This window comes from Psilocybe cubensis, chromosome 5, assembly GCF_017499595.1.
Source record: "Psilocybe cubensis strain MGC-MH-2018 chromosome 5, whole genome shotgun sequence".
NCBI lineage: Eukaryota > Fungi > Basidiomycota > Agaricomycetes > Agaricales > Agrocybaceae > Psilocybe > Psilocybe cubensis.
In genome coordinates, this window is record NC_063003.1 from 1429159 (window position 1) to 1457089 (window position 27931).

The 27931-nt window shown below is 45.5% G+C and overlaps 9 protein-coding genes across 9 annotated transcripts; 4 read left to right on the forward strand and 5 right to left on the reverse strand.

Moving 5' to 3' along the window:
* Positions 1 to 426: 426 nt before the first annotated feature.
* JR316_0005930 (ATP-dependent DNA helicase srs2) lies at positions 427 to 4721 on the reverse strand (the record flags this gene model as incomplete). Its single annotated transcript, XM_047891680.1, has 19 exons — positions 427 to 1412; positions 1470 to 1582; positions 1637 to 1752; positions 1814 to 1949; positions 2008 to 2059; positions 2111 to 2177; positions 2228 to 2306; positions 2349 to 2563; positions 2615 to 2779; positions 2829 to 2930; positions 2985 to 3085; positions 3139 to 3309; positions 3369 to 3458; positions 3508 to 3558; positions 3618 to 3706; positions 3765 to 4133; positions 4188 to 4435; positions 4486 to 4550; positions 4607 to 4721. The coding sequence occupies 19 exons, from the start codon at positions 4719 to 4721 to the stop codon at positions 427 to 429; spliced, it is 3330 nt and encodes a 1109-aa protein (XP_047749029.1).
* A 662-nt stretch (positions 4722 to 5383) lies between these two features.
* JR316_0005931 (Vacuolar calcium ion transporter) lies at positions 5384 to 8256 on the forward strand (the record flags this gene model as incomplete). The annotated part of the gene is made up of 21 exons (XM_047891681.1): positions 5384 to 5636; positions 5693 to 5727; positions 5784 to 5832; positions 5899 to 5930; positions 5989 to 6063; positions 6126 to 6133; positions 6194 to 6212; positions 6271 to 6316; positions 6373 to 6399; positions 6458 to 6523; positions 6576 to 6718; positions 6769 to 6790; positions 6875 to 7380; positions 7439 to 7550; positions 7602 to 7678; positions 7738 to 7760; positions 7823 to 7892; positions 7940 to 7955; positions 8009 to 8074; positions 8123 to 8164; positions 8219 to 8256. The coding sequence occupies 21 exons, from the start codon at positions 5384 to 5386 to the stop codon at positions 8254 to 8256; spliced, it is 1725 nt and encodes a 574-aa protein (XP_047749030.1).
* A 118-nt stretch (positions 8257 to 8374) lies between these two features.
* On the reverse strand, positions 8375 to 10286 carry JR316_0005932 (Cytoplasmic tRNA 2-thiolation protein 2; the record flags this gene model as incomplete). The annotated part of the gene is made up of 7 exons (XM_047891682.1): positions 8375 to 8810; positions 8867 to 8981; positions 9034 to 9462; positions 9511 to 9685; positions 9742 to 10033; positions 10091 to 10181; positions 10238 to 10286. The coding sequence occupies 7 exons, from the start codon at positions 10284 to 10286 to the stop codon at positions 8375 to 8377; spliced, it is 1587 nt and encodes a 528-aa protein (XP_047749031.1).
* A 247-nt stretch (positions 10287 to 10533) lies between these two features.
* On the forward strand, positions 10534 to 11245 carry JR316_0005933 (AIG2-like protein C; the record flags this gene model as incomplete). The annotated part of the gene is made up of 4 exons (XM_047891683.1): positions 10534 to 10647; positions 10712 to 10735; positions 10791 to 10940; positions 10997 to 11245. The coding sequence occupies 4 exons, from the start codon at positions 10534 to 10536 to the stop codon at positions 11243 to 11245; spliced, it is 537 nt and encodes a 178-aa protein (XP_047749032.1).
* Positions 11246 to 11639: 394 nt separating this feature from the next.
* On the forward strand, positions 11640 to 13434 carry JR316_0005934 (Serine/threonine-protein phosphatase 1; the record flags this gene model as incomplete). The annotated part of the gene is made up of 5 exons (XM_047891684.1): positions 11640 to 11712; positions 11775 to 11837; positions 11890 to 11950; positions 12010 to 13048; positions 13105 to 13434. The coding sequence occupies 5 exons, from the start codon at positions 11640 to 11642 to the stop codon at positions 13432 to 13434; spliced, it is 1566 nt and encodes a 521-aa protein (XP_047749033.1).
* Positions 13435 to 13931: 497 nt separating this feature from the next.
* JR316_0005935 (Putative cation exchanger C3A12.06c) lies at positions 13932 to 16569 on the reverse strand (the record flags this gene model as incomplete). Its single annotated transcript, XM_047891685.1, has 6 exons — positions 13932 to 14225; positions 14288 to 14389; positions 14445 to 14635; positions 14688 to 15605; positions 15658 to 16327; positions 16375 to 16569. 6 exons carry the CDS (start codon positions 16567 to 16569, stop codon positions 13932 to 13934), a joined length of 2370 nt encoding a protein of 789 aa, XP_047749034.1.
* Positions 16570 to 20790: 4221 nt separating this feature from the next.
* JR316_0005936 (uncharacterized protein) lies at positions 20791 to 22238 on the forward strand (the record flags this gene model as incomplete). The annotated part of the gene is made up of 2 exons (XM_047891686.1): positions 20791 to 20832; positions 20892 to 22238. The coding sequence occupies 2 exons, from the start codon at positions 20791 to 20793 to the stop codon at positions 22236 to 22238; spliced, it is 1389 nt and encodes a 462-aa protein (XP_047749035.1).
* A 606-nt stretch (positions 22239 to 22844) lies between these two features.
* JR316_0005937 (Bouquet formation protein 4) lies at positions 22845 to 24250 on the reverse strand (the record flags this gene model as incomplete). The annotated part of the gene is made up of 4 exons (XM_047891687.1): positions 22845 to 23933; positions 23993 to 24022; positions 24080 to 24144; positions 24193 to 24250. The coding sequence occupies 4 exons, from the start codon at positions 24248 to 24250 to the stop codon at positions 22845 to 22847; spliced, it is 1242 nt and encodes a 413-aa protein (XP_047749036.1).
* Positions 24251 to 24433: 183 nt separating this feature from the next.
* Positions 24434 to 27526, reverse strand: JR316_0005938 (ATP-dependent 6-phosphofructokinase; the record flags this gene model as incomplete). Its single annotated transcript, XM_047891688.1, has 12 exons — positions 24434 to 24872; positions 24922 to 25052; positions 25101 to 25641; positions 25694 to 25716; positions 25767 to 25910; positions 25967 to 26092; positions 26144 to 26332; positions 26387 to 26471; positions 26531 to 26768; positions 26823 to 27012; positions 27079 to 27379; positions 27441 to 27526. 12 exons carry the CDS (start codon positions 27524 to 27526, stop codon positions 24434 to 24436), a joined length of 2493 nt encoding a protein of 830 aa, XP_047749037.1.
* Between the last annotated feature and the right edge of the window lie 405 nt (positions 27527 to 27931).

Genomic DNA, 27931 nt, shown 5'->3' on the forward strand with positions numbered 1-27931 from the left:
ACGTGATTTATCTGCCTGCCCTTTGTGCTCTTGTATATTTACGCGAGAAAGGGTGCATGGTGCTTTTTTCACCAGCTTTGCTCTCGCGCCTTTCTGTTCGTGTAGTTTTATGGTGTCAATGTTAGCCACCATCATCTGTGCTTCCAAAGCAAGCCATGTGTTAGTTTATTAAATCCGATCTCACTTTTATCTCACACGTACTGTTACAATCGATTCCAAACAAGGCATTGAGTATCGCCCCATTCAACGGTCCGAGTAGTACGGTCTATCTCACCAGATGGTTAAGGGCACCTTACGTATGTCAAGAATAGAACATTGGAGTTATAAATATAAGCAATAAGTTACAAAGTGTAGTCTAGCAAGACGTAAATTGGTCAATACTGAAAACGGTAGTTCATAGTTGGTTGTATACATTACAATATGCAATCAAAGTGGTTTCTTGAACTTCTTGTTCGAGTACCCAGTCGTGCTTCGTCCCATTCCCAAACGTCGCTTCACCCCGGTGGGTTGAAGAATAGGATTGACAATGTGCGAAGACTGCGAAGGTTCTGTTCGAGGAACACCTTTGTTCAAAGATGGTATTTCAGTTACGACACTAGGGATTGACGATGGCATAGGAGGTCCTTTCTTCGGCTGAGCTAACACGATGTTTGCCGCCGCGGGTCTGTGTTCAGTCACCGATATACCCGTCTGGTACTTGGGAATGACAGGTACGTCATTTTTAGCAGTAGCATTTGGAGTAGATGAGTGTCTTGGTGGTGGAGGAGCATTGGATGATTTGGGGACATCGGGTGTAGAGCAAAATATTTCCATGTCATAATCAGGATCTGAGAGATCTTCATTGCTCCCATGCACAATAGCTTGTTTCAATGAGAAGCAAGGCCCTGGTTTTAAGCTAGACTCGCCAAGCCGTCGATTATGATAATAGAAGGGTTCGACCTGCGTATTGTTCCTCGAACCTGGCACCGCAGATGAAGAAGGGAGGCTGACGGTAGCAGCAGCAACAAGGTGAGGCAACACAGGGTTTGCAGGCGGTTTGTGGATTACAGCAGACCCTTTGGAGAAGTACGAAGGTGGCTTGTTATGGTCAAGGGTCTGAGAATGAGTTTGATGTTCATGCTCCTTTTGACCAGATATATATCCCCGATGACCCCCTGGTATCGAGGTCCCTACAGTGTGCGGGGAAATGAATGATCCAGAATTGAGACCTTTCTGGGGTTTAAGTGTTGAAGCATTTATCTGGGGAGTGTGTTTATGCACCCCGGCAAATGTCGTGAATGCGGTACTAAGTGTATTCGATGACGAAAGCGGTTTGGTTGGTCGGCTGAACGCACATTTTTTGAAGTCCCGTGTAAAGGTCGCAGAAATGGCGGCAAGAGTCTCCGGAGCAGCGTACATGGCAGCTAATTCAGCTTAAAGAAAAAGTCCTGTCAGAGATCGAAACATGGTGCTAAGATAGGAATTATTACCAGAATCGTTTGGCACCTTCTGTATTTTTGATCGCACTCCCTGTAAGGACACTGTGACCATTTCACCTGTCCGTGTCTGAAAGGTCGGCTGGACGTAGGACCCGTCTGACTCGCTGTTGTGATATCAACTCCCTGCATACACAGAATGAGAACCGAAATAAACTTACAGCTCATTGAGCCTGCGGTTTATTTCATCGTCCTCAGGAAGGCATCTATCCAACACCTTTGATACCACAGCTCTATCTTCAGGCAAAAATCGGGGTACATCGCAGCTGAAAAGACTCTAAAAATATGATAAGCTTTTTTTTATTGACTACTTTGCTCTAAGTGAGACGAGTTTATACCTCGTCCTTGCCTCTAACAGAAGCCACAAAGTTGGAGAGCCGCTTTGATTTGGTTTTTCCTGCTACCACGCGCTTTTCCGCCATCAGAACGTAAAGGAGCGATTTTGCTCTTGTGAACGCCACGTAAAGCAGGCGGCTGTGAGGGCATGGGTCAGAGCTGCGTGATACATGTTTCAATAATGGTATGACCATACCGTTCTTCGTCAATATCTTCAGTTCGATAAAAAGGGAACGTCTCTTGATCGACTTTCCACGACATTAAATCTCAAGCATACCATTGTATTTGGGACTGCTTACCTGACGGAACCATTACTACAGGCCATTCTAAACCTTTCGCAGCATGGCAGGTAGAGAGCGTAACTTTCTATAGCCAGGCATTAGTGTATAATTTTGGCGACAATCTTAGCCAATCACCTCTTGCGCTTGATCTTCACTGTCATTATCACCCTCTGATGAAAGTGTAGACGCCTGTAAAAAGTCGCGCAGCATGGAACTGCTAGAAAGACATTATTAAGTCAAGTGACCAACATGGTACCAATATAAGACTTGCCGCTCGGACTGCTGCTCCGGGGCAAGTTCATCAAATGGCGGTCGACTTTTGAGAGCATCCGCTTCAATTTCATTTGCAAATGTGATTAACTCCTGCACATTTTCCCATCTGCTGTCCCAGTCTTGCTGTGTTTTTCTCAAATGATCTTCGTACTGAATCATGTCAAGCAGTTTGCGTATCAGGTCAGACGGAGGAATTTTCTGAGACCACTTTGAGTACAGAATCCGGATTAAGAAACAAGATTTCATCACCTCTTGGTCGAGTCGTCGCATACATCGAATTGATTTAACGAATGATGTGATTTTCTTCTTGATGGGAGGTTTGATATCAGAAGCTTTGTTATCATGTATCCTTTCTACAAGTTCCAGTTGGGAGATTTTAAGTTCTTGTGCCCGAATTGCAAGCTCGGATAAGGACTGGTGATCTTCTAAATAAAAGTTCTACGAACGGATTCGTTAGACTCACTTTCTCCCCCATCCCACGAGAAGGGACTTTGATAGCGCGGATAAATGCGGGGTTGAAACTCGGGTTATCAACGAGCTGTAAGTATGCTAAAATGTCTTTCACCTAACGAACATATTAGAAACCATTTAAGAAAAAAGTTGGATCCATTGAACACACCTCCATCCGTTCGAAGAATTTATGTCCTCCTAGAATACGACATGGAATTCCTTGCTTTTGCAAAGCACTCTCTATCGGCCGTGACAAGGCATTGAATCGAACTACACATCAAATCAACTCGCTGCCTATGTCAAAAGTTAGCAAATGCACTCACGAAGTACTACGAAATCCCCCCATTTAAGAACTCCTCCCATATTTGCGACACATCTCTTTATTTCACTGGCAACGAAGCTCGCTTCTTCTTTTTCGGTTTCAAAAGTGCCCACGAAAGGGGTGGCGCCAAGAGGGTGGTTGGTATGTAGGGACTTCGGTATCCGCTTTTTATCTGGATCGCATAAATGATATATTCAACTTAAGAAGCTTCAAAAACCTAAAACCTAAAACCTTCTGAAACTACGGCTAAGCAAGCACGAAGGATTGATGCTGTTGAACGGTAATTTTGTTCTAAGAAAACTTGAACCGTGTTTCGAAAATCTGGAAAAAATTCAGGCGCATATATTCCTAAAATATCTGTTAAACTTGCCATTTCGCATCCTAGACAGGTTTATCACTTCGGCAGAACGCCAACCATAAACTTCGTAAGACAATCAGCAATCATCGTCTACAGAAAAAGTATGTCATTCAGCAACTTACTTGACTGGTCAGGATCGCCAACAATGGTCACACATCGTCGATATCCAATAGCTTTCATGAGTTCATATTGCATTGTATTGGTGTCCTGACTGCAAGAAATTGATGGTTATAAGAATACAATTTGACATTCCGTGGCCGACAACCCACAATTCATCGACCAAGATGTGTTTGCACCATAAAACGGATTCCGTATGTGTGGAGAAAAGCTTGACACCATAGACCAGTAAATCATCAAAATCAAGCGCGTTGTTTGCCTTTAGAACCTGTTCATAGCCTATATAGACTTCAGCAATTATACGCTGGATACTTTTCTTCTCTTCCTGGGCGGTTTCAGTTTTCGATACTTTCGAGCTCCTGCCTTCATCGTGCTCCACTTCCTTGAAAAATAATGCAGCGGTTTGACCTTTTGCCTTTGATTTCGAGATGAAAGATGAAACGGTCCCTTCCGACAATGTAATGTCGTTATTGGCCATATATTCCGCGTATGGTTTCATTAGAGCAGAAAGCAACTTTTTACTGTAAGCGTTTCAAATGAGAGAGTGAACAATGGACAAAAAATCAGGAACTTGCCTATCGTCTGCGTCGCATATGGTGAAATTTGAATCCAGGTTGACCGCGGCAGCGTACATTCGCAAATACCGTACACAAACGGAATGAAATGTCCCCATTTTCAGTTCTGCTGTCCTTCGTTTCCCGATGAGTTTTGTGAGTCGATCGCGCATTTCATTGGCGGCTTTGTTAGTAAACGTTACAGCACATATTGAAGACGGGGATATTTCATGGGTAATTATTAAACGAGCTATCCGTGCAGTTAATACCTATAATGATTATAAACCGGAGTCATAATAGCCAGATGGTGTGGACCTACTTTGGTCTTGCCGCTACCGGGACCAGCCAATATTTGCAGGGGAATAGCTGGGTCATGCTGAACAGCTAAACACGTAAAATGTAAGAAATATTAGTATTACAAAGGGATAAGCCTTGGATACCTTTTAATTGAGCTGGGTTGAGTCCAGCGAGAATGTTTTCTATGCAGGTTGCCGAGTCGGATTGTGAAGGTTGTGCTGAAGTGATGCCATCTGTACCACTAGCAGGGGTATTCATAACAGAAAGTTGTCTTTACAAAGCGAAAGGAGATTAGGGGTTATATGAAAGCGCAACGGACATGAGGAAGTATAGATTGAGAGTTAATCTGCTCAGAGCTATGGGCACGTTGATAACCAGAAGGATGGATGCAAAAGAAAGATATAAAGACACATTAGCAGTTGAGATTGATTCAAAACGTGATCATACGAACGCGACGCGCTGTTACCTAAAGTCACGTGGACGTGACAGTTCCAACGAAGCGCGTTTCTGATTGTCACAAACCGCTCTAGTAACTCAATAACAGTTTCTTTGACTCTTTCCATTGCCAATCATGTCTGGTTGCAGGATAGATTATTTTCTTATCACAACCTTCGGAATCAATGGCATAATTGCTCCACCTGAAACAACACTCAATGCGCTAGCACCTTCCTAGTTTTCTTCGGTAACCACATTCGGCAAACCGATCGCTCGGGGCGGGGATTGACCAAACGCACTAGTCTAGTTCAAGATCGGTTGTGGGTCTTCCTATAAGTACCCAATAAACCATCCTAGGAGGCATATAGCGCACGCTCTTTTTTCTTTTTTTAACCACTTCTCTAAGTCTTTGTCGCCTTGACGGCACTGGCGGCCTCAAGCATATACACTAATACACTATCAGGCAACCTCAACTGTATTGCAACATGGCGCGCCATCTAGGCCTTGGAGGCAATGTACCAGCGATGCTTCGGACAGAATCCGAGCTCTCCTGTTGTTCTGTTGATTCAGCTTCTAATCTAATCAACCAAAGCGATCTCGCCGAAGGCACAAATCAAGCAGAGTTGCCCTACTTTCATGCCCGTTCGTCACAAAGCAACCCCTCTTTTCTCAACGGCGGGCACAAACGGCACAGGTGGACAACTGCATTTGTGGGTTGGAGAGTCGCTTTTTGTTCATGTGGGTCCAACATTGAGTTCGGGTTGTTTGTGCATTGCTCATTATTCTGGATATAGGGCTCAACTTGCTCCTCGTGTCAATACCAATATCAGTGAGTGCTGAAAACTGCTTCGTAAATTACATCTCTAACCGCGTATCTGGTGACAGTGGACTTTGAATCTTACCTTGAAAAACTCTCATGGCCTCACATTTTCGTGTCAGTGACACCACACCATAAAAGAAATCATCATAATAAACTAGCTGACTTGAAATATTTCCGTAGTTTGTGTTCTAGCGTTACTGCCTTTAGTCAGGGTAAGTATGCTGTCATTTTCAGCTTTTGTACGCTCAACTGACGTTCATAATATTCCAGCTGCATGATCTGGCGACCAGAGATCTGGCCAGCAGAGTTGGAGGATCGAAAGCTGGACTGTTGAACGGTAGCATGGTAAGACTGTAATGTGACTTGGAGGATGATTCTTGTTTATCAACATCCTGCTCATAATACAGAGTAATTTGTAAGTGTGTCTATCCATATATTTCCACCGCACAACAATATTTACTTTACATCAATACAGCGTCGAAATTGTCGTTGCTGTGAGTCCGCCAAATATTCAATTACACACGAACATTTTTTCCAATAGACTTCTATCAGATAAGCGCCCTGCGCAAATGCGAGCTGAAGGTGGTTCAATCTACACGTGAGTTAGTATCCAGCTTTACAACCGTGAGCGCCAATAATCTATCTATCATTTAGTGATTGGAGCTATGTTATGCAAACTATGTGTGTCACGTTCCCTACTTTCGAAGTCATTTATACAAATGTACTAATTGACACCAAGTACTTGTTCTTGGTCTCTGTTTTTTTGCGGGTGGTATGCGATTTTCTGAACAAGGATTCGATCCCAGTGGGTTTCACCTCATACATATATTTAATTTAGTTGATTAAATGTGTAATAGCCGCAACGCAGGTTCATTCCTCCCTTCTTAGTCTGAGTGTCGGTGCCGTGCTACTCCCCGCAGCATATCATTTTACATTAGGCAGCCCGGGAGATGCTTCTTTCGAAACGCAGAAACAGAACATCTTGCATATGAGCCACGGTGTAAGTAATAATATCTATCCAATGAACTAGCATGTTCACGTTGAACTTAGGTATCCATCGTATTGCTATTCAGTTAGTGTTCTGTATTACATTCACATCAAGTTTCTCTCATTTATTGACTTTCTTTTCTCTCAAAAGTTTACTTGTCATATCTAGTATTCCAACTATGGTCTCATACCTACCTATACAACGATCAGCACAACAAGAAGAGTAATAGACTATCCGCCGTCTTACGGGGCAAGCGCGCCGCAAGAATGACACAGTACCCTCCAAACCTAACACAGGCCTCGGAAAGCCACATCGATGTATATAAGCAGGCAAACGAAGCCTTCTCACTAGACCCTCCTCGCAGGCCTTATGCATCCACCCCTTTATCCTCATCTTCGGATATAACAATGCACGAACGTGTGGATATCCATTTGGATCATGTTGCTCATATACCTCCAAAAAACTCGACTGTTCGATTGGTCAATGGCCCTGAAGGAGTCCCAATGTCTCGCAAAACAAGTTACGGCAGTAGCATGCGTTCAACCAGTTCAGGAACATCGCCGTCGATTCTCAAAGAACCCGAACCGGAATCCTCAGTCACCGATATTCCGCCTCAAAAGGAACCTCAATTGAGTTGGTTTTTGACAATCTTTCTACTGATAATAGTGACGGGCGTAAGCTGTTAAGTGCATCATTTATTTCTCAGCATGTTGATCTCATCCACATGTATAGGCTGTTGCAATTACTGTTGATTGGTTGGTCGAAGCAATGGATGAGGTTTCCACTACTATTAGCAAAGAATGGGTGGGTCTGATACTACTTCCAGCGGTCAGTTCAGTTGCAGGTACATCGTTTCTAAATGCTTTGTATATTGCTATTTCTAACATGACCAAAGAAATCATCACTGCAGTGAAAGTATCTGTAAAAGACGAGTTGACTCTAAGTGTTAGCGTGGCGGTGGGGTCTACAATTGTTCGTAAAATATTTAACCGATGGTTATTATATTCGCTGATGTAAATGACTTCTTCCAGCAAACTGCACTTTTTGTTATCCCGTCAGTTTTCATTCAAATTTTCATCCCTCAAGAGGTAGTCTTTTACATGTCATTGACCCTAGATTTACTGTTATTCTTGGTTGGGTTCTCAAAAAGCCTTTATCCTTGTTGATGGACCCTTTTCAGTCAATGGTGAGTCAGTTTACTTTTTATACCGCCCCATTCTAATGTTACTGTAGGTCCTTTACATAGCAGGTAAACAATTCGCAGTCTCCATTGATTTCCTGTATTTATCACCTCCTGGCTAGTGCACACTATGGGATATGTCGTTGGAGATGGCAAATCAAATTGGCTTGAAGGTGTCATTCTCATCTGTGAGCCGGTTGTCGATATGTGATTCCTCAACTAACGCCATCAACTAGGCCTTTACATTATTATTGCTGTGTCATTTTGGTTTTATCCAGGTTTGTATAGCAGTGTGAGCTTTTCCTGACATAACCTGACCCTCCTTTTGATAGCGTCAAACATCGACTTGACTACTGCATGCAGAGTGTAATATCGCTCATGGACTCCAGTAAACCTACAAACAAGTAAACTATGGACAAGTACATAAACATATATACTAGCATCACATCCACATAATAATGTATCTAAATTGTATAAAACAACTTTCATTACTCTTCTGGCAGTAGGAATTCGGCGATTTGCTCTCTCATCTCAGATCGGCTTAGCTTCACTCCTTGGGCAAGGTCCGGATGGGAATCATGCTCTGCATGTTCTTGCTCTCGCTCTTGCTGACGCAGTTTTTCAATAGTAGACTGAACCCATAGCGGTAGCGGAATATTATCCAGAGACTGTCCAGGAGGCAGTGATGCAATCGTCGCGCGACTGCTACGACTTGTGAGAAGTGTATGACATGCATAGCATAGCTGTGGTGTCAGAGAAGGGACAGTTGGCGTCGAGCCCAACGTCGATGTTTTAGTAAGATTTGTGATTTCGTCTTCCGTCAGATGTGATGGGCGTGTGTTCCCGGACACCGCTGATCTTGCCTCCTGGTATGAGCGTATCGATATCCGCGACTTCCATTCCTGAACGCCACTTTGCGCAGGGCTAGAAGGAGGAAGATAAGCCACTGTGGGAGTAGAAACTTGCAGGGATGAACTTACCGCCCACATAGGATGCAAGTGCCATTCGACCCTTCCTTTGGTGTCAATTTAGCACAAGTTCGGGCGATCGTGGAAACCGTTGCAGGGTAGTCGCTTTCGAGTCCGTATATAAAATCTATGGAAGGTAAGTAAATTTTCTTTGCAATATTCTGTGCAAAGATACCTACCTTTTGTTAGTGCGCTGATCGCGTTCTTCACCCCACTTGGCGAAGTTCTTGAATGGGCAACGATGTTTAGTTTGCACCACCAATCCCAAATTGCACATTCTTTCATGCCAATTTCGCGCATTGGGCGCACTATGCGTATTGGCAATGCATCGCCTGAATTCGGCGGATCCCACACCTCTTGCGCCTCTTCCGCTACTGAGAACCCTGCACCCTGAGCAATGCCTGATATCAGGTTCACTGAGAGAGCTGTCAAGGATGTTCCGAGAAGCAGATGTGATGCCCGTCTCGATGCTGCGGTATGCAGAAGTAGAAGCCGAATTAGAATTTGGACTGCGCTATGGAACGCGGTTGGTGTGGGTAGAGAAGAAAGATAAGTTCGCATGGCCGTAAGAGAGGAGATTTCAGAAGACGAAGTGGCCAACCGTAGATCTAACGAAACTGAGAAGATACAATTGAAAGAAGATTTTTTCTACTTACCTTCATCTCTCATGTCCAAACCAAGAGACCGTGCTGAATTCGACAGATCGCTGCCTCCAAAAGTATCCCACCATTTCTTGTCAAAGCTGTCCTCCAGACGGAGGGGAATGAACTCGAACTCCGCATCAGCGTAACTCTCAACTAGATGTCGAACTTCTTCTATCCTATCCCTTTCCTGAAGTCATAAAATAAGTATTCAGTAAACATATGCATGACAGAAAAAGGACGTACTCCAGGAAACGCACCACAGACTTCAACATAGCACACATAAGGCTTTCCCTTCCATACACTTTTGTCTACGAGGCGAGGATGTTCCATTCCTCCTTTAAAATCGGCTTCGAGAGGTGCAAAATATGTCTTTGCAACTAGGTCTAACATTGCAACCGAGCTTGTTCCACCAGATATACCTACTACGAGGGATCCCGATGCTTTGAGTCCTTTGCGCCTTGTACCATTCGGTGCATTGATTGTGGGTTCTAAGGATTTGCGAAATCGACCTTGCACAAGCGGGAAGAAACAAGTTCTACGAGGATAGAAAGGTTATTGTGCGAAATTATGTTCACAAATAGCCGCAACGCACTTGCAGTAAACGGCATATCTGACCACGATATTTCCTCGATTTTCTTTGCACTTTACACAGATTTTCGTTTTGCCATCAAATTTCTGACGCCCTATTGGTTCTTGCTCAGCATTGCTGTGCACCTTTCACGTTATGTTGTAGACTCACTCGTCATCAGAGCATCTTTGTCGACATTAGGGTTCTCACAGGAAGACATTTTATTCTAACGCGTTTTAGAGATGGGCGATGTACAACTTGGAAGGTGGAAGATCATTAAGCAAATCGCCTTTGGCGCTGACTCGATCAGATTCCGTATCTGGCAATGATAGCGGGCCGAATAGCCGTTGCCCCTATTTGGGAGTGTGAAATCGGTACAACGAACTCGGTCAAGGAAAGCCGGAGAGCCAGCTGCGTATCCTTATTCAGAGCCACATAGGTAGCTTTGTACAAGTTCTCCTCCAACAATGGCAGATTCGTACTCAGCATTTTTCTACGGAACGTTGATGCACCCCAAGGTGTTGATAGGTGTCATACGCAACAAAGGAGAACATCTTGAAGTATGCCCTGCAGTTCTTCTGGTAAGAGATTTAACATGTAGATTACCTGATTCGTAATGGAGTAACAGTTGGCGGCGTTAATCAGGATCACACACGCCATGAAGTAAAGGTAAAAGTCTGTGCTAATTTACTAGGCTAAGCTCACTGTATATTACCCCCTCCAGGGTTGCGAATATCCAGGAGTTATCCCGATAAGCAAGGGCATGAAGATTTTGAACCGTTCCCTCACACGGGAGGAGGGATCAGTACGAGGAACCTTGGTCAAAGGTTTAACGGCCCAAGATATAAAATATCTGGATGAGTTTGAATCTGACGTGAGTACACTGCCGGAAACAGGGAAACTTTGGCACCGGGTCTTATATTTTGAAAGGAATACGTGAGGAGAAAGGTGAAAGTCCACCCGTTGGGATCGTTTACGAGAATCTTTGAGAAGATCGTCGATGAAGATTTCGTCCCGGAGCACCCACCGCCGCTACCAGAAATATCAAAACTCCATGAGTCGAGCTTCGAAGCCGACACGTACATATACTGCGACGAGACCAATCTCAACGAGGAGCTTTGGTCGTTCGAGGACTTTGTAAGAAATAACGCATGGAAATGGTATGGAGGAACGAGGTGACGATCGTCGATGAGAGTCGCGAATTGCAAGTCGGGACTAGTGGGTGCACCAGAAGCCAACAAACTCGGGACTAGTGTCTGCGGTCATGTGATGTGTTAAATATATGACGTTCCTTGAGCTTGGCTCTGGTCCGCATCTTGTTGACACTCTGGATAGTGAAACAACCAGGCTGAACGCCAGGCACTGCATTTATCTCAACTCATACATATTCCGCATACGCACTGTATTATTTCACCCCAAATTTTATCGAACATTCCGTCCTTAAAATCCTGACTGGTTTGGTATTTCGGCGGCCATGCTCATGTATCCTGCTCGGCAGGTATTCGCGTATGGAGTCCTGTCGACCTTCCTGGTGTTCGTCTTATTCTATGGATTCGCGGATTCCTTGTCGAACATGGACTTCATGGATAAATCAAGCAAAGATTGGGGCATTCTCAACGGCGTCAAGCTACAGAAACCAAAACTATGTGCGTCGTCCATTTTATTTACGATTGACACAGGAGGTTGCCAATATTATGGACATCTGCAGCTTTTCCTGAGCTCAGTAGTTACAAGCCATTGAGGACGCTGTCACCGAACGAGTTCCCGATAGGTACGATTCAATGTTGAAATAAACAGTGTCGTTAACGCTGACCCAAATGCAGATGACCCAACGAAACGTGTGCTCATCGTGGGTGACATCCACGGACAGATGACTTACTTAGAGTAAGTCCGCAGCAACTATTGCCATCTCTTACCCAATCTTATTTTGTTTGTTGAACCAGAAAGCTTATGCAAAAAGTGAAATACTCGCCATCCCAGGATGTTCTCTTACATGTGGGAGATATAGTATCCAAAGGCCCCCTCGAAGGCTCGCTTGCCGTTTTACAATTCATGGTCTCGAACAATGTTACTGGGGTGCGCGGAAATCACGACCAACTTGTCGTTGAATGGAGAAATTGGTACGACTGGGTGACGGACTCTTTGGGTGGAAAGGAATGGTTAGATGGTCTACAGGCCCGATGGGAAAAGGCAGTGTCCAAGGACCCCGACACGGAACTGGAAGCCTGGCTCAAAAGGGAAAAGAAAGCGAGCACACGGAGAGAAAAAGCTTGGTGGAAACTTATACCGAAAGGTTGGGTCATCCTCGACGACCATTACTATGTCGCAAAGGAGATGTCCGACCAGCATTTCCAATATCTCCTCGACTTGCCTCTGCGGCTCTACATCCCCAGTGCGCATACATTCATTGTACATGCAGGTCTACTGCCATGCGATCCCAGATATCCAGTTGAGGATGAAGCTCGACAGCCTTTAGCACGCATCCCGACCCTTACCCGCCGGCCCTCTGGCAACCAAACTGGCGTCAACACTACACTCCTTCACGACGTCGATGCCAACTCTACATCCACGTCCCTTATGTCCAATAAAAGCATTGACGCCCTCAGGAATCTCCAAGAGACAGGGATTCTCACTCAGATTCCACAGAATTCCGATCCTTGGGTGGTCCTAAACATGCGTAATGTTCTGCCCGATGGTAGAATTTCAAAGCAATTCGGTGAAGGGATGCCCTGGTCAAAGTTGTGGAAACAGCATATGCAGAGTTGCTTGGGCTATACCCGCTTTCCTCGAATTGCCAGTCGGGATGCCGATGATGACATCGACGCTTCAGGGAATGAAACAACAGTTGACGACTCGGACGATGATGAGCAGGGAGTCAAGAAATATAATTTGCTCTGTTACCCTTCCACCACAGTTTATGGACACGCTGCCGGTCGAGGGCTAGATGCAAAGAGGTGGTCCTTTGGTCTTGACACTGGATGCGTATGTCTAATTAGAAATTTTGATCAAGGATGCTTCTTACTAACTCTCTGCAACAGATCTATAGAAGAAGATTGTCAGCTCTGATGATAAAAGGACAATCGAAGGACTTGAAGGACGTTGACTCTACTGAAAACGGTACCATGCCAAGATATGAAGACGACGAAGAAGATGAGGATGAGGACGAGGGTGAAGACGACGATAGGGATGAGGGCGATGGTAATGACGAGGATGAGGATGAAGACGAAGACGAAGATGAAGATGATGAAGATCACTCTGACTTAGCTGCGAAGAACAAACACAAAAATAAGGCTAAAACCCCTTGGCTGCCGTTTGGAGACAATCATCGAGCTACAGTCGCCTCCGTCAGATGCAAACCACGATCTTAACTACAGACTTCATTTGCCTCATACAATACTCAACTGCTATAATATCCTCCATTGCTCCTAGCGCGTTTCCTTGCGGTGTGTAATTGATCTCATTGGTTTGGTGTCCTTGTCGGGTTGGTTGTCTAGCGGCCTTGTTGCCTTGTTCTTCGCTACTACTTCACTGTATTTTGTCCTACCATAACCTTATAGTATCTATAAGCAATTTTTGTACATTACTCTAGCATAGTAACCCATTTATACGTCCCAAATCAAATAATCATGGTCATGCAGGACACTTATCTTTTATATCGTCACTGGTGGAAAACTGCTAATTGACCAACCTCGTCCCCTTGGTATGAAGCTTGTACTGTATCGGAATGTTGCTTGGAGAAAGCGCCACGCAAAATGGATGGTAGGATGGAATAAAATACAAACGTGCAATGCAAATGACGACTAATTACTTGTCCACTAATTTACAACATAACATAGCAACTTGACAGAATACGATATGGAAAAAATCAGCCCTTAACTTCGACAACAATGTTGATGATCATAATAATTGTGTATGTTGCTATCAGGAGGACTCCCCATTGTCGTGTCAAGAAGTAGCCGTTAAGGGGTACAAATAGCAGAGTGGCAGCGAGCAAGAACAAGAGGCCAAAGGCGCTGACGAATAGTGTTTTTGAAAGTTCGAGACTGTACGGTTGAGAAGTTTGGTGAATGATGTAGGACCCAGAAATGCCGATACCCAGGAGAATGTTGAGCATTGGCCCTCCAAAACACGCAGAGAATCCCATGATAGGGGCGAAGACCTAAGGGGAAAGAAGGGATCATTTAATTTAAGTTCAATCCTTGACACCAACAGTAGCCTTACCGCAACACTCATGTTTGCTACAAGGTCTGCAAGCGAATTACCGACAGCGAAGATCGTAAGGCCAATGATAGCGTCTGATAGACCGAAAATGAAACCAAATGTCTAGCAAAGGTTTAGCTCAAAGCCATCCTGAAAGAACCAAAGAAAGTTGGCATACCTGAAGTACATTGACTACTTCATCAGCAATCGCCATGATCCAAATGATGGCGACAAAGAACCCCATTGAGCACCTGGTCATACGAGCAGCAGGGCTGTTACCCTTTTCACTAAAGATAGCTACTAGAGCGCCCATGGAGAGACCTGTAATAAGTGTTCCCAGGAAAATCCAGATGAAATTGTGTTTGTTGCCTGTACGCCGTAATCAGTCAGGCAACAATAGCCGGACAAGAGTGCTACATACCAAAAAGAACTTTGACACAGAAAAGTGGACCCAAAACACATTGTATAGCAGTGAGCCACTTGCTAAACAAAAGTTCGTGCATATTCTCCTCAACCTCCTCTTCGGCGATCAGGACGCGCTCCATGCCTTCTTCCTCGAAATCCACGAGTCGTGCATCACCATTGTACATTTTCTCTGGAGAAGCATGGAGGTTCGGATACGGTGTCACTACAACCGGAAGAGTTAAAGTTAAGCATAACACCGCAGGCGTGGCAAACAGCAAGGCAATTTGGCCCACAAAGCTCTGTTTCCGGAAGTTATGCAGTGTAGGGAAAAGGGTGTGAAACACTTTCCCCAATGTTGCCAAAACGCGTTGTTGTTTGGTCATTGGAGCGTATAGTTGCTCTTCACTGTCAACTTCGGAGGCAGTTAAAGATGGAGACGCCGGCGTACGAAAGATTGAAGGTACGGGTTGCTGCTGTACAGAACCGAAATAGTCATCCGGCTCGTCCGCCAGTAGATCCCGATGTTCCTCACGAAGTGTGGCGTTGGACGAAGATAGATTTGTGCGTCCTCGAGTAGGCAGTTGGAGGCCATGCAAAGTTTCCGAGTCCATGCTTGACTGAAGTGAAGAATGAGGGCTTCTTGTCATGCCCAGTCGATTGTGATAATGGCCTCCTGCGTATGGAGTTACGGGTGTTTCGAACATCCCTAAAGAATTCCCCGCGGCTTCTTTTTGTAATGAGGCGACCACGTCCCGAAATTCGAGGGCACCAATGAGAGAGAACGAGGGTAGCTGTGTAATATGCGATGGTACTGGGGAAGGAGAGCGCGTTGGACGTGGTGATATATTTGTTTGAATTCTAGGAGGATTGGGAGCAGATACTGCGCGTACTCTTTGGGGAGTAGGGGTGTTGACAGTCAATGTCGGGGGATTTGCTGTCCCACCAGTCAGTATAACCAAAAAATTGAAAGAAAAACATATGCTCACGATCGTCGGTATATTGAGGAAAGGGCTCAGCAAATTCGTCTCTTGCGCGCGCTTCTCTAAGACGTTTACGTTCTCTTCTGCTCTCCCACCAACTTCCAATAATAACAACCAATACGTATGTCAAATATAGACCAACAAGTGCTCCTGCCTCTATCCGCGAGATTTCGCCGTCCCACAGAATGGTTAATATTAGAGATACTGCTAAGGTGAAGAAGCCCACGTCTCTGAGGAAAGGTGTACGATGTACTTCGAAAGGCTTGATGATGCACATAGACCCGACGACACAAGAGACAATGAAAGTGGCCGCGCCAAGTAGTTCGCCCAAAGCCAGACTACCTGAGTCGGCGCGCATCGCAGAGAAGGTCGAGAATAAATCTGGACTGCCGTTTCCGAAAGCTAAAAATGTTACGCCTGCGACGTTTTCATCTAAGCCTAGAAGTTGAGATATAGTCGAAAGATTGGGGGTGAAGAAATCGGAGGCGCTGATGCCCAGTGTTGAGAAGAGAAAGACCAGCCAGAACAGAAGACCGATGAACATGACAGGCCTTAAGGTAGCGTCTGTACAGAAGTAACGACGAAGATAGTTGATTGCGAGGACGGTGTCGGATCTGGGGCAATCTGCCTTGACATGTTTGCACTGAGTGTCGATTGGGTATGCAAGAGGTTGGCACTACAGACAAGTGAGCGCAAGACAGAACCAAGAGACATCAGGCTGACCTCTTCTGAATAATGTGATACTCGCGTTCCTTGAGGTTGGGAGAGTTCAAATGATATACGCTTCACGAGACTGGCGTCACCGTGGAGCAAACTTGAACTGGACTCCAAAGGCTGGCCATATCGACCTCTCGACCACAGTATGCAGTTCACGACGAGGAAGAACACGAATAGCGACCTTGTTGTACCGGTGGACATCACGGAGTGAAAACAAGGTGTGGAAGGTGAGTGTTGAGCAGCAACATGTGGTCGGGCCAGCACGTCCTGGACGAACTGCCTCAATATAGTTTGCTAACTCCATCTTGCCGTCCAATTGATCATCACTCCATATTTCAAACCCTAACCACGTACACATTATTTGCGACCTCAAACCACGATTTAAGCACTTTCCCCACCATGCTTATCCCGGATCTTCTTTGGACTCCGTCAACTGGCGAACATCCTTGCCGATGACATATTTTAGACATCATTCGTTGAACATCGTGGGTTTAATAACCCAAAAACTATTTTCGTGGAGGTTGGAACTCCAGACGGCTCGCCGCAGTGGCACAGCATCCAAACGACAAACTTCTTCTAAGGCCCGCAGCTTACTGCTCTTCCGAGTACCTAACTACTCAGCATATTCACAAAATGGATTATACAAAAATGCAAGGGCCGGTGGAGTTGATGTGCAATAATATAAATATACAGGGTATCTATCTAATATCAGGCAAAGGCAACTAGCTTCAAAAGAGTCTTCAGCGACTACAACTCTCCAACGTCAATATTTCATGCAAGCTAGATCTTTTGGATTTATCCTGTTCATTTTATAGCTCAGTTGTAAATTATCCGAAGATAATCTATCCATATACTTACCAGGGTTTGCTCCGCCTTCTCCGAGTCAGCGTCAGCCAACACAGTCGGTCTAGCAACAGCACTTTCACGAGACCGAATCTATCGTGCAAGTGTCGGACATTGTTCGATAATGCAATATAGAATCACCTACTTCAAATAGATTCGATGCACGATTGCTGTCTACTGCCGAGGCCACTTTGAACCGTGTCGACATTTCTGTCGATGAGAATCGTTCTCGTTCAGGTTCACGGAGATTGGCCCGAGAGTTGAGAACCGCTAACAAAGAGTTGGCGTACACTGGCAAAATCCTCAGTCAGCGGGGCATGTCAAAAGATGCACACTGGTAATTACATTTGCCTATGGTAAAATCAATAGCAAATGAATAGAAGGTATTTGGGATGACAGTAAATGCCACTGTTTCTACGATTGCCACTGCCCTAAAAATGAATCAGAACTCGGAGGTAGCACACGGCCTAATCAGAATAGCAAAACCTACGACGTCAATATACAACGATTAATGGCATATATGATTAATTTGTTGATTAGATTATTCGTATCGCTGTCCCTATAATCCGATCGGGTGTTGTTCAGAAGTATGCATAGAGCGGCTGCAATCAAGACGTCCGATATGATGGTCATGATTCCAAAAGGAACGACAGCAGTGACCTGTGAAGGTTAATTAACAGGCAGGTTGTAGCTGTGATGAACCACAAGTAGATACCGATAACTCTTTCAATAAGACAAATTCCTTTTTAACGAAACTAGATATTATCAGATATATCATATTATCCTGGATTAATATGAACAGATACATACAGATTTACAACAGTTCCTAATGCCAAAGTAGGTGAATTTCGCGACTATATCATATCAAGTCATCTATACATACGGATCCCAAAAGCTTGAAAATCCATAAGTATCCTCTTTGTATTTACAACCGGCAGACTCACCAAAATGGAGTAGAACTGTAAGAAAAATAAAGCCTCCCACCCAATATCGTCGAGCAGGCGTGCATACTAGATCAGATGCGTAAAGTTGGTGTTCCCTTTGTCTAAAAGATATTGCAATGCCTCTTACAAAGGAAAATGCGATGCGTGAAAAATCTAAGATGCAAAAAAGTAAGAGCATGAATGTAAAGGTTTGTGAGAGCACCGACGCTTGAACAATGAATGCTAGAAGTATCTAAATTCTCTATCTGTTAGCCAGTGACTTTTGAAGAGCTGATGCTGACACACATTAATTGCTGTGGACATCTTTGGGTTGCCGGATAAGCCGTAGACTTCGTATGAATAAAAAATGACATACAAAAAGTGACCTAGATTTTGATTCTCATCGGACGCGTTTTAAACATGATAACCTGAATTACATACCAATTTCCGTTGGAAAGTATAGTGTGATCCACAAAGCCGACAATCTATGAGGTGCAATATATCAGTAAAATATTTTCAAGAAAGAATGATTTATTACGAGGTAGTAGTGTATTGCATGACACACTGTAAATCATTAGTGCCAATACACCATTCAAGATTGGCAAATATACTCACTAAATATGACGTGAATAGTATCCATGACCCTGATATACATTGTATCAAAATAAGTGATAACGAAATGCAACAAGATTCTAACCAGATGAGAGCAACCTATTTGTATTTCTTATCAGTAAAGCATATTTAAAGGCCAGTGCCAAAGGGACTAATTTACAAGTGATTTTGTCGCAATACCATCTCGAGGGAAAGACAGATAATAGAAATAAGCCTTTAATTTTAGCGTCAAATGCGTTCAATTTTGAGTGGATAACCAGGGAACCAAAGTACCTGCAGAGTTGTGATTCCGTAGATGGCCATAGTGACGAACGCTCCTGTTAGCATTGCGCCTACGAGAAAGGTTGAGTAACTAATTGGATGGGATGAATCATGAGACTGGTATACATACCAAAGGTATCCGTGATATCAAATTTTCCTTCGGGAGTTGTCATTATGCAAGCCTCGAGAATTGAGACAAGCTATTCGTAAATTCGAGAGGGAGAACAAGACAAGCGAGACGCCACACAGGGCGAGTGCGCCTTTAGGACCAAAATTTGCAGTGTGGTTAGGGCAGGATGAGGGGGAGTATAACCTCGTAGTCAGAGAGTAACATGGAAGTAGAAGGAAAAGAAGGATGTTAACAACTACGGAGAATGCGATAGGCAAAGCTCAGGATCCCGTCAAGTTTGCATTGCATGATTTGCTTCTTCCACGGCAACATAAAATCTTATGGGGTAATCTCCGGCGCATTAGGACTTAGCGCAATAGATATTAGATGGCCAGGGCCTATCCAACGCTCCAGATACACGGAAATCGGATTATTCGGAATGGTGGCTGTTGCAGGCCGCAAAGTAAATGCTCCAGCAAGTACATATGTATGATCCATGTGCAGCTGTGTGAGGTTGCCGAAAAGCCCTATATGTACAATCATTGATCGATGATGTCGCTTTGAAATGATGTGGATCAAACTGCAAAGCGCCTGCAAAACTTCCAGAGATTACAGAGGTTGGCTGCAGGTTCGAGCTTAAATAACAGAAGAGTCCATTTGACGCAATGTCGCAGGCGGGAAGCAAGGAGAAATCATCCATGTTTTGCGGCGAGGCAGTCAATGGTATATGACTTGGTCTTGCTTTCCAGACACGTCGCTGGTAATAAAGTTGGGCGTTTCACGACCAAAGTTTGGTCATAGATTTAACATGTCGTGTGAAGTGAGTGCTGCCAATGTCCAGTATGGGGTCAAGTTGACAGCGAGCGCCGAGCATTCCCCTCGATCCAAAATAACCTGGACCTTCACAAACCTCAAACAACACTCTGCAACACCTGCTTACATGTCTTGTCATGCCACAGGACATAAGATTTGCTCACAAGCCATGTGAAAGAAAAAGACGACGAAATCGGACATTTTTTCCATACGCAATGAAAACCAAGAAACCATTATTTCCGGTGGTGACTTTGGTGCGGTTTCGCTTTATACGCTGACGCGGTGCGGATGCATCGGCCCTGCAGCTGTAACGACCACTCTCTTCATTATCCTCACGTTCGTTCAAACAACAGAACCAGATTGAACGAGCTGATGTCTGCAGTCGGTGAGAAACTCAAGCAGCTTGGAAGGTCAACCAGAGCGACGTTACACGCACGCGAATGATAATCATCCACTCAGGGGTGATATGGAAACCGATAACTGTGTCCGCGGCATTCAAGTTCAAGGATTCATGAATTCCAGAGATCTCTCCCTCGTCTCGACTCAACGTTTTGTAACATTCTCGGACTGCAAAAGCAAGGCTAATATTTGATATCCAACTGGGAAGGGGCAGATCTACGCCTTTTAGAGTAGACGATGCTTAGGGAGGTTTGGAAGTGCGTCGGGGCAGTCGGGTACTCCGCGCGAAGAACTCGTTGCAGTCTCAAAGGAGCACCACCGCTTCGTTGTGGACCCAGAATCTAATCCATATTCGGAAACAAATAGCGACTAAGTAGCTTCCAACCTTGCCGTACACTACACAGGAACGCCCCACGACAAAGTCAACTTCGAACTTTTTCCAACTCTCGTGCTACCACTAGAATGTTATCAGCACGGACTTTAGCATGGATCCCTGTTATTGTGGTGAGTTTCAAGCTTTTACAAAGCTTGCACCAGTTGTCCTCAATCTTTAATGCCACTAGGGCGCACTGCTGTATCGCGCCGGAGACCTCCTTCAGAATGGCGTTATCTTTCGTTCCAATTTTCCCCGCGGATACATAGCAAACGGAAATTACTCTTCAGAATGCGAAGTTGTACCCAGATACGCAGATTCTCCCTCTGAAAATCTCAGCCTTTGTGAAGACGAAACGTTTTGGGAACTGTTCGATACGCAGGGCGAAGTCGCTGAACGTGCTGTTATTGTTAGCTGTGATCCCGGTCGCAAAACTTGGAACACAGTAATGGGTCCTTTACTTGACCCAACGCCTCATGGAGGATTGTGGATTTACGTGTCGCCCGATGACACGACACGACGCTCAGATGGAAGCATTTTGGATCCAAGTCTGCCTGTATACCAGGCACATCGAATCACACTGAAAAATTACCCTGAAGGCCACGACTTCCATCCTCTAGGATTAGAAATATGGCCCTCATATTCCGGCAATTCTTCAAATCTCTACGTCATTAATCATGCTCGAGAAGCTACTGTAATTGAACACTTCCTTCTGAATCCAGCACATCCTACGGAGGCAATGCACATCCGCACCCTCCGATCTCTGCATTTCCACTCGGCGAATGGTCTGGCACTCACGTCTCCTGACTCTTTCTATGTGGCCAATGACCATCTCGTAACGCGTCGCCTACCGGTGTTAGGCCATATTCTTCCTATGATTGAGTCGGTTCTCAGCCTCCCGTCGGGTTTCGTTTCACACATTACACTCAATAAGCACACCCCCACAGAGTCCAAATCCATATCCGAAGAAGTTTTTGTCAAACTGTTCATCCCTTTCGCGAATGGCCTCGCCATATCTTCATCGGGCACGCAATTGGCCTTAGCATCCACCTCTATGGGCGAAATTCTGCTCTATGAACGTGATCCTAAAACAAACAAATTGAAGCGTAAGACAGACACGATCCGCCTGCCATTCTTTCCGGATAACGTAAATTTCTCTCCTTCCTCCGAAGGCGTTGAAGAAATTATTGTTGGTGGCCATCCCAACTTCCCAGACCTCATTGAAGTCGCCGAAGGCAAAAGCGCAGGATGTCCGTCATGGGTTATTGCCATCGTCCCGCAGGAGAATAGCAGAGGCGAGCAAAGCATTGTTTTCGATCAAGATGCACCGGTGTCATTGAACAGTAAGATCCGGAAAGTTGGCCCCCGTTGGACCATGAAAACTCTGTTTCAGAGTGATGGTGTCGAGGAGAAGGGGGGTTTCTCTAGTTCAACGACTGGGCTAATGGATCCCAATACCGGTGCCTTGTATGTGACAGGAATCTACTCTCAAGGTGGTATGATGGTTTGCACACCCGGTTCCACGAAAGTAAACTAGAGGTGGCAGATAAACAACGAGACACAATAGATGATGTACTCTACTTACCAAGCTACCGCTTGCAATGCAATATCATCATAAGCTGAATGTCGATAAAAGAGCTTCAAAGGTACTAAATTGGATACATTTGATAAAGAAATAAAAAGTCAAAAAAGCAAAACATCATAACCCACAACCAATGCTTAATGACAGTACATACATACACCCACATATCGAGAAGATTGAAAGAAAAAAGAAAAATCGGAATCTATAAACTAAGGAAACCAATAGATAAGCCGGCACTCGATTGGGACTGTGTGGGTAGGTGCATCATTGCACAGAATGGTAGGGGTAAATCGTTAACAGTCGGGTTGTATGGATCGTGCACTGATATACAAAGTTGAATTACTGACGCTTTATAAAAGGTAACAATAGAGAGCAATGAGATAAAAACGACAAGAGTTGAAAGGAGATACGGAGAGCAGAAGTAAAGAAAGATACCATGAAAAGCATATAAAGTCGTCGCCCATGGTCAGGAAAGAATCATGAGGATCCTTTGGGCTAAAATAGAGATGGGACGAAACTGTAATACGGGTTAGTTACGACTTTGTCGGAAGTTGATATCACTTACACCGCCCCCAGGCCTACAACGAAGGCTGCAACACCCCAAGCAACTGATTTTCCTCTCGGTTCCAGATTAAAGCGACCCACACGTCGATTGGTAGCAATTACCCGCTCCTCTGTCTCGGGCTCTTTAAATTCAAACTTCAATGTTGCTGCCTCATCTTCTCGCTCTCTTTTCTTGGTCGATGATTCCTCTACAGTTTCCACAGTGGTTGCATCGTCTCCAATTGAGGATTTAGCCGCATCCCTCTGCGCCTTCAGGTCTTGGATAAGCTTTTTCTGCTCCTTTACATCTTCCTCATGTAGTTTCGAACCAGCAATACCATCCTCCACCAATTGGTTCTCTTCCTCTACGGTATTAAGATCGGAGTCACCACCTGGGGTTGGTAATGAATTCGACGCAACAGCCTCCTTCTTCGCCGATGAACGGGTTACCTTGGGGGTGCGGATTGAGGTAAGGGCTACGGGGGTAGCAGTCGATCGCGGAGCAGGGCTCTTCGTCCGTGCAGACCTCCTGGGAGTCGCAACCGCAATTTTCGAAGGCGCAGGTGAGCCCCGTGATGGAGGTTTACTGCTCTGCGGTGTGGGAACGGGCGACGATTCCTTCCGGCGCTTACTGGGGGGCAGGACGGCTGTGGGTGAGGGTGTAGGAAGCGTTTTGGATGCAGAAGGTGGCTTTGGAGAAGCGACTACAGGCGCAGACTCTTGTCGTGGGGGCTCCTGATGAATGGGAGGAATGTTTGCGCCGGTGACATGATTCGACGGTGCTGTCGCTGCACCCTTGCCAGACCTCCTATAGGATCCATTTGGATCGGGAGTCGCCTCCACGACGGCCTTGATGAGCTTCCCCAAAGAGTATGTTTGTCCTAGCTCCAGTGCAATCTCTGTGCTGACCCATGTTCCAGCGAGACGGGTGATCTGCGGCTCCTTGGTAGAGCCATTATTCCCACTTAGGTCATAGTTATCTCTAACCCATTGAATTTCTATCCTCTCGTCATTGTCAGAGGCATTGGGAAACGCGGCACGGAACATGGTTGTCAAGCTGACAGCCCCAGTGTCGAACCTGCGTAGAATGAAGGCATGGCCGGTGTCCTAAGAACCGTTGAGTCGTCAATTCGATGAAATTAGGGAAAGAATTGGCCGTGGCATACAGTGGGGGTTTCAATCTTCAGTCGTCCGACCTGCGATGCGCCATCATTAATCCAAACGGTTGGGGTATCAACGAAAAGTGTACATACAAGGATGTCTTTCCCTTGGCAGTTGAGTATCTGGTACTTGACCGGGGGAGTATTTGGAGCAGCCACTATGGGGAAATAAGCGCAAATTGCATTTTATAACAACAAGAACGCACAATGATCTTGCAATCTCGGGTTCGCGAATCGGAGGGGCAACGGTGGACGGGCGACCATGATAGTGGTGGATGAAAAGTGAATTCAAATTAAGAGGTGCGTGCTGTCCGTGATCAAGGCGATGTGTCAACATATCAAAACACAATCTCGCGTCGTTCCCACGGTCTATGCATTAAACAATGAAATTACAATTTTAGTCCAGTTTTGTTGTACATGGATTCTACGTTTATCTATTTCATGCTCTCATATCCCAGACAATTCTACTGAATCCTTGGGCAGACCCAGGAACTGAGGCTTTCCTGCCAGCTGCTCAACCAAATCCGTAGCATTTCCCCACCAACTTTTTTTGCCCCGACGATTTGCCATGTCTGCGTGCTTGACCATCTCCTGAGCAGGAACCCACGCGATATCACTTTGCTGAATAGTTATCACTGCTGCTGTATTGGGACCAGCTTGACGAGATTTATGTGGCTTTTGCGACAGAATTTCATGATGCTCTTCCAGGAATTTCATACACCGGAGCGACAGGCGTGCAGCGCGTGCGCGATCCATAGGCGAAGGTACACCGCCTTGCAGTGTGTGCCCCAGAGATGCTGATCTCGCGTCAAATAGGGAGCCGCCTTCCTCAATAAGCATCTTGGTTAGTACTGAGGTCGTGTACACTTTTGAAGCTGCTTCGGTCCTATATACAGTCATTAGAAATGATAGAATAAACCAACTGTAGTACTTACCGGATGACAAGACGGCCTTCACTCTTTCCTGGCACATCTAGGCTGTATCTTCTCTTCAAGAATCGGATATCTCTTCTCAGCATATCGAGGGTCATACCACCCTCAGGAGTGTAAACCAAACTTGCTCCGACCTATTTACACATTAGCTATAATTGGACGCAAATGCATGAGATACATACAGCAAGGGCACCCATAGTTGCAATGTACCCGCATTGTCCTCCTTGTGTCTCTACCACGAACACTCGATCTCTGCTTGCACTGGCGCTCTGTTTGATAGCATCACAAGCATCGACAAGAGCATTCAAACTTGTGTCGCTTCCAAGACTGTGTTCGGTCAAAGGCACATTATTGCTGATAGTAGCTGGCAAATGCGCCATTGGGATATGGAATGCAGGATAGTGCTTGCGCGCATCATCCAGCATTAACAATGCATTGAAGGCCTCAAATCCTCCAATCATGAGAAGGCCGTCAAAGGCGTATTCTTGGAATTTTGATGCAATTCCCCCCATGTCGACTGAAGGTAAGGCGCGGTTGGTTCCTAATTCAGAACCACCACGAGCTGCCCAAGCATCAACACCGAGCCACGACAATTCATCAACATTATCGTCCAACAAGCCACGGAAACCATTGTGGACGGCAAGAGGGGTATGGCCTTGTTTTATGCAATAGCGAACTGCAGCCCTTGTAGCAGCGTTCATCCCACCTGCAGGCGCACCCATACTGAAGAATAATGTTAGCATGGTTGGCAAAATTGTTCATAAGAACTTCTTACTGAATGATGCCTACACGCATCCTCTACGAAGTGTGTCAGAAAACTTCAAAAAGTCTTTTTATATGATCCTAACCTTGGCCTTTGGTAATTTTTCTGCCTCAGAATTATACGAAGAACACCCTCGGAAGCCATGCAACATTTCCAAGAATTCAGGACCACGGAGGGACAACGCCTTATCAAACTCTTTATCCTTCAAAGCTTTTCCAATGGCCCTGGTCTATAATAGTCGATTAAGCACATTTATGAATATATCGGCATAGCTGAACCACGAACCGCGGAGACTGCGTCCATCAATGGCACACGGGTGATTTTATTCTCTTGCACTCCAATCATGTAAGTAGGTGTACTCGGCTCCGCTTCCAGAAGCGCTTCGACGGCCTCTACACCTTGTACTGTGGGCTATTCTGAAATCAATTGACGAAAGGACCGGCAAGGAAAGCAGAAATTTACCAAAATTCTATCGAAAGCGCATGGCCGTCCACCTCGTTGGGTGTGTCCCAATGTAGTGACACGAGTATCAAGTCCAAGGCGGTCTGTGAGAATGTCCTTGATGTAATCTGCGCGAATTGGGTTCAATTCCCTATCATGAGCCCCCTCCGCGACAATGACAATTGTCTTGCGCTTGCCCAGGGAACGATGCTAAGAAACTAAGGTAAATATTTGATCAATAAAAATCGAAAAGAATAGGCTAACGCGGTGGATCTCTGCGCACATCGCGTCCTCCCAAGGCATCGTTGTCGGCGGCTTTTCGGGAATGAAGATAAAGTCGGCGCCACCGCTTAGGAACAAGTGATTGAGAGATAACACTTGGGAGACTGTACGTAACTGGGAACTCACGCAACACCCGCCATAAGAGCAAGCCAACCACAATCACGACCCATGACTTCGACGACGAAGGCGCGCGAATGACTATACGCCGTAGAGTTGATATTATCGATAGCCTCGCAAATGCGTTGAAGAGCTGTGGGTGCGCCGATGGTGAGGTCTGTCATAGCCATATCGTTATCGATGGAACCGACGAGTCCAACAAGTTTTAGATGCGAATGATTCTTGAGTTGTGCATCGGTGATTCTTTCTGCGAATTGCTGGTCAGATAATCTGCGCGACTTCAGTGAAACAAATAACATACTTTCTGAGTGAAGGGTTTGAATGAGGTCTGGCCATTCTGACCTGAACAGGTCGGCTCCGGTAAGAGAACCGTCACCACCACAAACGACAAGCGCGTCAATTCCCTCTTTGACGAGATTGTATGCGGCCGCTAAGCGCCCTTCAGGGGTTCTGAATGCAGCCGAGCGAGCTGTGCCAATGAGAGTTCCACCCTGTCATGATAAGGCATATCGCCAGTCAAATTTCCGATGTCCAGCAAAGGACCCAGGTTGACGCACCTCGGAAAACCAGCCTCGCACATCGTCCCACCCAACGCGGACGATGTACCTCCCCTTGAGCGTCCGCCCGCCAACATACTCGCTTGTACCATCTCTCAGAAGTTCACCGTCACCAAAGCGGAGATTGTGCAACAAGTTTTTGTCCGGTTCATGAGAAGTGATATCTATAGATTGCGCGAGTTCTTTGTCGACCGCCGCAACGGCGTTGGCGTTTACTTCCTGTCCGACCTTTTCTGCGCGATCTTCATTTCCATTTACAAGACCTTCGTATCCCTCGCGGACGATCCACATCTCGCATCCCCTAGAGCGACCATGCAAAGTCAAAAAAGACTCAAGGAATTCAGAGAACATAGGAAACATACTTGAGGATACCCCACTTGACAATTGCTCGCACTGCGGCGTTCATGCCGGCGCTGTCGCCTCCCGAGGTGAGGATGGCAATCTTCATGGCGTGTTGGGTAGAATGTAGTTGAGAATACTCTAAGAAAGAAAGAGTGAGGATAAGGAAGAAATGAAAGAACCCGAGGTTGAGCGATTCTCGAACTCGGTATGAAACAAATCTGATATGCGTCGCGTCGAAAGGTGGAGATACGTCACACGTGCACTAACCTAGATTTCTATACTGCCATCTAATTGGGTGGCGGTGGGTAGCCTCGAACACTTGGTATTATAAACAACTTTACCCTAGGTTGCGCTAGGCTAGTACCTACATCAACAGTTGTAAGAATACTCTGGCCCAGGCGCAGGTCTACGTCTTTCACGACCTCACTGAGATGGCCTTGGGTCCTCTGCCAGCTGCCGACAAGCGCTTATGGAGACGAAATAATAGGAAAAGCAGACATTTGGTGTGCCC